This window comes from Cyprinodon variegatus, unplaced genomic scaffold (genome assembly GCF_000732505.1).
Source record: "Cyprinodon variegatus isolate N-32 unplaced genomic scaffold, C_variegatus-1.0 Scaffold1828, whole genome shotgun sequence".
Taxonomy (NCBI): Eukaryota; Metazoa; Chordata; class Actinopteri; order Cyprinodontiformes; family Cyprinodontidae; genus Cyprinodon; species Cyprinodon variegatus.
In genome coordinates this window covers 11,650-19,519 of record NW_015152281.1, presented here as the reverse complement: position 1 = coordinate 19,519, position 7,870 = coordinate 11,650, and the positions used below count along the sequence as shown (strand labels likewise).

At 35.0% G+C, this 7,870-nt stretch overlaps 1 protein-coding gene across 1 annotated transcript in view; it reads right to left on the bottom strand.

Annotated features, from left to right (window-relative positions):
- Positions 1–2,145, bottom strand: part of LOC107104639 (OX-2 membrane glycoprotein-like) — a 19,006-nt gene extending 16,861 nt beyond the window's left edge. Inside the window, exons 1-2 of the mRNA XM_015404680.1 lie at positions 2,073–2,145; positions 1,230–1,565 (exon numbers count right to left, since the gene is read on the bottom strand). Coding sequence (XP_015260166.1) covers positions 1,230–1,565; positions 2,073–2,127 — 391 coding nt within the window. The 5' untranslated portion in view covers positions 2,128–2,145. The remainder of the gene's footprint in view (positions 1–1,229; positions 1,566–2,072) is intronic.
- Positions 2,146–7,870: the final 5,725 nt, after the last annotated feature.

The window sequence follows — 7,870 nt, the reverse complement described above, 5'->3', positions numbered from 1 at the left end:
ACACCCTGGACAGGTCGCCATCTCAGGGCAGACGAGTCATAACATGAGATATAATTGTATTTAATATAATTCATTTCAGCATAAGTAAGGAAACAGATCTTCTGGAGCACATCCATCAGATTTGTATGTCAGTAGAATGAAATGTTTGCCTGTTTTCTTTTCTTTGCAAAATCCCTAAAGCTGTGTGAATTTTATTGGAGAGTATCTATGAACTTCCATACTGGTTGTAGGAGAAAAATGGAAATAATGTGCATGGTGAGCCTGGTTATGAATGTGTGCTGTGGAGGCGGAGAGCCAAATGCAGGTGTTTGTGTGCACTATGAAAGTAAGTTTATAGGTGAGCACTCACCTGACTCACTTGATGAGAGCTCGGTAGGGGCTGCCATAATTTTGTTTGACTGCTTCAGGTCGTTTTTCCTACAAATTAATCAACTGATCTGACGTTGGTTTCTACAATCATCCCTGCTGCACTGTCATAACTTGTGCTGGTGCTAATAAACCAAACAAAAAGCATTTGGGATGTCAGCATATCTGCAACAAACTTTTGGGGTGCTATGAGAGCTATTTGGGAGTGGTGGGTCCCCGAACAATACCCCTAACCCTCGATTACTTCCCAGGCACTGCACAGTGGCAGCCCACTGCTCCCTAAGGGGATGGGTTAAGATGTAGAAGTGAATTACTCTATTGTAAGATCAATTATTCTCAATAATTTTTTTATTAAGTGCGTCTCAAATAGGGCAACGAACGAAGACCCGACCCAACTTTCAACGGCTAAAAAGAACTGGTTTGAAGCAGCGATACTGGCGATGAAGCTCATATATTCAATGAGATTTCAGGTCTAGATCTCTGACCAGGCCATTTTAACTCATGAATATGTTTGATCTAAATAGCCTTATTGCATCACTTCCTGGTAATTTAAGTTCAGTATCATGCTGGAAGTTAAATCCCTATCCTGGTTTCACATCTTTTGAAGCTTCTGCAGCTTTTCTTGGAATAAGAAAACTATATTATTTAGTTCTGAATAAGTCTTCCTGTTCCTGCTGCAGAATAAAAACATCTGATTTAGGTTTATATTTTTAATCTATTACCGGTAATTAAATTGAAATCTGTTAAGAAATGTATCTTCTATTAATTTTGTAATTATTTTTCAAAGTTGAAAAAGGGGCTAATTGTTATGGGTTGAATAGCTGAGATGTTCTCATCTTCCACAGCATGTCTCCTTTCCTCACCATAGAGTCTGAGGCAGGTCCAGCCTATCAGAGCTCCTCCAGGATAGGTGTTAAACAAACATCTGTAGCAGCCTTCATCCTCCTCCGTCACCTTCCTGATCACCATGGAGCAGCTCTGAAGATTTTTGTGCTGAAAATCCATCTTCTCCTTCAGATCATCGTTCATTCTACAACCGAATTTCTTGGTGTAGGTGGCGAGATTCTTCTCTCCATCAGGGAGGACTTTCTGCCAGGTGATCTGGAGGACATCTTTTTCCTCCGTGAGCTGACAGCTTAGAGAGGCTTGGTCTCCTACTGCTGTCCACACGGTCTGCTGGGTTTGAATCAGAGCCTCACCTGTATGAAGGAGATCAGGAGACTGTAACCTGAACCTGGCTTTTACAACCACCTCATAAAACCCTTACACTGATTCAAGGTTTCACAGTTACTAACCACAACATATTTTACTTACTCTTTCATTTTTATTTATAAGTGTTGCATGCATTTTGAGGATTTAAGACTATCTGAGTAAATCAGGTACAAATAAAGCCCCAAATTAAATTTTTTTGTTAAAACAAATTTAAAAAAAACCCCAAAAGAATGAATAAAGCTCCTTAATAAGTACAGTTTTCAACACTAGTCCATATTTGTCTCTTGCATATACTTTAAGTCTGTGGTTGAAAAACGATAAGATATTGAAAAGTTCAGTATTACTGGACATGTGTTCTGTAACAATGAAATGAAATAATCTGCTGCTACTTACAAAGCATTTCATTTTGATAAGAACATGGCTTCTCATTGATTATCAACATAGAACTATGACATAAAGATAAATATATATGTATATGTTTATGTTTATCTTACCATTAATGAAAATTCCCGACAGGATGAAAAAATATAGGACAGCAAAGGTTTCCATGATTGCTATGTGTGCGCCAGAATTTGAACTGTGGGAGGTGTAACTGGAGGGGCGGTAGGTACGTATGGCAGGCCGTTTTGACATTTAATAACTTGACTGTAATCTAGATGTCTCAAATGAATTTCTTCCTATTCATAATCACCATTGCATGAATCTAAAATAACATTCCTCCTATCCAAAATAAACATTTTATATATCTTAAAGTAATAATTACTAGTACAAATGACATTCCAATTTATGTGTATTGGGCTTTTAATTCCAGATATGTAAAATAACATTCTTTCTATCTAAAATAAAAATGTTGGATGTCTAAAAATGAATCAGATCTCCATAATATAATTAATACTAGTCATAATGATAATTTCAGATATCAAAAATTATTTAGATTCTAGATTTATTGTAATTGTTATTTACATTAAAAATATATATTTTTACAAGTAGAAATGTCATTACAGATATCAACTAATTATTTTGTTTAGTTAAATTAGAATTCCAGATATCAGAATATTAATAATGCCTATCCAAAACGCAGCTTTAGATAGCATGCTATCTATAATAGAAATATGACTAGCCAGCCTGCCAATTTTATGTTAAAACTTAACCCCATTATTCTTTTGAAAGTTAGTCAAAAAATGCCTGTATGTTAAATTGGATTTTGTATAGGCATTATTAAAATTTAGATATCTGAAATTCCAATTCAACTAGTCATATTTCTATAGTTGATATCTGTAAGGAAATTTCTACTATGAAAAATATATATTTGATGTCAATAATTGGATTTCTGGATATTTAGAATATTATATCAGATCTTGATGTCTTAAATTTTCATTTTGACTAGTAATAACTGTATTGTGGAGATCTAAAATTGAAGAACATGCATGTCAGAATTCTGTTTTAGATAGGAAGAACGTTATTTTAGATATCTGGAAGTAAACACACAATGCATATGAATAGGAAACGTGATTTAATTTGTAGTAGTAAGAATTACATTTAAGATATCTGAATTCTTTATTTAGATAGGAAGAATGTTATTTTTTTATGTCAGAAAAAAAATGCATTTGAGACACCTGAAATATATATTCAGTCAAGTTAATAAATGTGAAAACGGTAACTTAGAATTTGTAAAGAATTCTAGGTATCTGAAAGTTTAATTTTACTAGTACATAATTTTTTTAATTTTACGTTTTGCTGGCAAATATGTAATTAAAGATACCTATATTTGAAATTAGACAAGTAGGAATGTAGTTTTGACCAGAAGAATCTTATTTTAGAAGAATCTTCTTTTATGGAACAACAAATGGAACGTAAGAGAGGACAGCGCTTGTAATAAATGCTAAAACAACATGCCACAGCCTTTCAGCACTTTACTTTCACTTTGCAACTTTAACCCAGTTGGATGGGTTCCCTTTCATAGCAACGGTTGGATTTATTGCGCCATCTCCAAAAGTCATAGTGCTTGATACCAGCAGGTGGCAGTAGTGTAACACGTTTGGTTTAGGGGTAGAAGCTTCAGTAACATGTAGCCCACAGTGTAACCATGGGATACAATTCCACAACTTCCTGAACTTTAGCCAACTCCTTTGTGTTTTTAAAGGTTTGAGCGCACAGGTTCAAGCGTGCAAAATCTACAGAATGTGGAATGTACAGTACAGTTGTTGTAACAGAGAAAGAGGAAGTTTAATTTTACCACTTAAAACTGATTTCAAATCTGCAACTAAAATTTATTTTGTTTTCGCACAGATACGGTAAAATATTAATATTTTGGTCATTAGAGTAGAATTTTTTTCTTGAGCACAGGCACTGAAGCTTATTTACTTTTATACATACGCAATAAAGTTACTAAAATAAAAAATAAAAAACATATTAGCCATATACAAGACATGCCTTAAGTAAGGAGGAAACAAAAATACACATTAGAATGTAACATGACAATGACCTTAAGCACACAGCCAGGATAACCAAGGAGTGGCTCTAGAGAAGCATATGAGGGTTCTGGCATGGCGTGGACAGTCCCCAGACCTAAACCCAATAGAGAATCTTTGGAGGGAGTTCAAACTCTTGCTGTTGATAATTAAACAAACACATTTTTAAGCCTGTCCAAACGGATCAATCCCAGCATGTCCAGCTGTCAATAATTATACAAAAGTGACACTTTAAATAAATTAAGTATTTTGAGATATGAGGTATTTTGAAATACCCAAAACATACATTTTTAAATGCCTTGTGTTTTGCCATTGCAAATGCATGTTAAAAAAACAAAACAAAAAAAAAAAAACTGAATGTATCACCCTGAATCTGTACACAGCGCTTTTTTCTAAAAACAGGTATAAACCATAGACCGTGACCAGTTTGATAAATTAATGTTGATTAAAAGAAGGATCATGGGATGAATTTTGATCCTTTCATGTATTCCTATTTTTCTCTTTTCTTTTTTTGGTTTTAATACATATCAAACACAGTATTTCTTTCTTTGAATAAATGTCTCATCATCATGCATTAAGCAAATATGGTATCGTTTGGGCAATTTAGTTTATTTTATTCCTTCTAGCTTTAAACTTCAGATTTGCTTTCATTTAGTCACAATGAACAGTTTTCCAGTATAAGCAGTTCTTTTAAAGTAACACCACAGCATCTCAATGGGAATTCAGATAAGGACTTTGACTAGGCCGCTCCAAACTCTCTGTTTTGTTTCTCTACCGCTGTTCAGAGGTAGATTTGCTGAAAGATTTATTAGTAGATAACATAATTCATGGTTCAATTTATCACCGCAGGTCTTTCAGGTTGTGAAGCAGCTAAACAACTCCTGGCCATCACACCACCACCACCGTGTTTATACTGTTGGTGTGAATATTTTTCATTTGAAATGTGGAATTTCTTTTACGCCAGATATAATAGGAAACATAACTTTTAATAATCAAATTTTATTGATCTCACATTGGAGAAATTTACCTCTGCATTTAACCCATCCCCTTGGGGAGCAGTGGGCTGCAACCATGGGGCACCCAGGGAGCAGTGTGGGGTTGAGGGTCTTGCTCAGAGAGCCAGAGTGGCAGTCTGTGGGAGTGGGGCTCAAACTCAGAACCTTAGGACTCTAAGCTCTATGCCCTAACCACTAGGCCACCACTACCCCTGTGGATTGTTATGTCAATACACAGAGCATTTTCAATCTTTGCAATCATTGAGTTATGTTCACCAAAAATTGAGCTGAGCCTTATGGTGTTAGGATTCCAGTTTGTGGGGCTTGTTTTGCTCTTTTGCAGTTCCACTGTGCACCCACCAGATGGTGCCATTGTCCTCTGCTGGTTTGGAGGGCTCCCTGTTCTTCTCACCTTACACCTGCAGCCTATTGGGTCATCACTTCCTGAGGAGTACTTAAGGAGCAGACTCTCTTCACTTCCTCGCCAGAGTGTTTGCCAGTATTGGGACTTACCAGATCCACTGGATAAGCTGGCCTTTCAAGTCTGGAAGGAAAACACTCGTCACACTGAGAAAAGGAGACAGATCTCCTCATCTGAAAGCTGAGCCCTTCAGGAACCAAGTGTCAGTCTGCTAAGCTGCTCCTCAGGATCTCCATAGTCTGCCTGTCCGCCCTCCGACGAACTAAACCTTCAACAGACCAAGCCTCCACAAACGGGATCTAAAGAAACCCTCCCCCACAACCACAGCGAGTCCAAGTCACCTTTTTGGTAGTGATGGTGAGATGAAGTCTCATGAGGCATTGAACCGTTTGGCCAAATTGCTTCAACAATCCCCACAGTTCATGATGCTTCATGTGAACATGTTACCACTTACTGGTGGACAGCAGAACTACAGTTTGTAATAAAATCTGTGATTTTTTTTGCAATTGTTTTTCTTTTTTTTTTCCCTGTTAAGTTCCCTTGAAATTGTTAATGGTTGATGTGTATAATAAAATTTTTATACGTTTTTTTTAAGTGTAAAATTTCTTAGAACAATCATTTAAGGTGCACAGTTTTTCTGCCATTTTAATGAAATAAACTCAAGCAGACAGTGAAAGTGTTTGTGCAAATTGGGCAATGATGAACAAAATGAAAGGTGTTAGTCGTTTTTATTCAAACATGATAGCTTTTCCATGTTTTTTGGTTTTAATCAGGCTGGAAGTTGTGTTCAACCAATCTTTTGACTAAACCGACCTAATTTTCCCAATCTATATTTTTACTTGGGCAAAACAATGGAAAGTCTCAACAGCCAAAATAATTAAGTTTAATCCCAACTTTCAAAAGAGAGAGACAGGTCTCAAACCAACAACCTCTAGCGCAGGGGTGTCAAACTCATTTTCTCTGAGGGCCACATCAGCGTAATTGCTGTCCTTAAAAGGGCCAGATGTAACTTATAAATGTAACTAAATGTAATTGAATGTAATGTAAAATAAATGTAACTACTCCTTAATGTTAAATAACTCATTATTTATTATAACTTATTCAAGTGACAATTACAGTTNTGAGTAGATTATATAAGAGGTCAATGTTTTCACTAGTTTATGTGAGAGCTTTTTACTAGTGTTTGTGTGAGGTTTTCAGTATATTATATGGAAGAGTGTAATTTAATATGTGTATATGCAAGTTAATTCTGATTTATGTCCCTGGGGGCACCTCATAACAGTGTGTAACTTTTAGCGACATCTATCTATAATAGAAATATGACTAGCCAGCCTGCCAATTTTATGTTAAAACTTAACCCCATTATTCTTTTAAAAGTTAGTCAAAATGCCTGTATGTTAAATTGGATTTTGTATAGGCATTATTAAAAATTAGATATCTGAAATTCCAATTTAACTAGTCATAGTTCAATAGTTGATATCTGTAAGGACATTTCTGCTATCAAAAATATATCTTTGATGTCAAGAATTGGATTTCTGGATATTTAGAATATTATATTAGATTTTGATATCTTAAAGTTTCATTTTGACTAGTAATAACTGTATTGTGGAGATCTAAAATTGAAGATGACAGTCAGAATTCTGTTTTATATAGTAAGAATATTATTTTAGATATCTGGAAGTAAACACCTAATGCATATGAATAGGAAACATGATTTAATTTGTAGTAGTAAGAATTACATTTAAAATATCTGAATTCTTTATTTAGATAGGAAGAATGTTATTTTTTTATGTCTGAAATGTTAATTTTGACTAGGAAAAAATTGGATTTGAGACACATGAAATATATATTCAGTCAAGCTAGTTAATGTGAAAACGGTAACTTAAAATTTGTAAAGAATTCTAGGTATCTGAAAGTTTATTTTTACTAGTACCGGTACATTATTTTTTTTATTTAACTTTTTGCTGGCAAACATATAATTTAAGATACCTATATTTACAATTAGACAAGTAGGAAGTTTTGACCAGAAGAATCTTATTTTAGAAGAATCTTTTTTTTAAGGATCAACAAATTGGAACATAAGAGAGGACAGCGCCTTTAATAAATGCCAATACGACATGCCATAGCCTTTCAGCACTTTACTTTCACTTTACGTCTCTGTTCGAAAACCTAGGACGTGTCCTCTAAGGATCCTTCGAAGTCCTTGAAAATAAGGAGACCGGAAGAGTTTAGGCTGTGAATTCGGTCTACCCTTCGGCGGGTTTTACCGCCGTATGCTCTGTTGCTTAGCAACCGTAAACGTTGACACAAAGCAGGAAAATAATGAATACAGGAGTTTTCAAAACTGTTTATTTATTTCTTTTTTATTGTGAAGTGAACAAAGACTACACTCACAAGAATCCAGA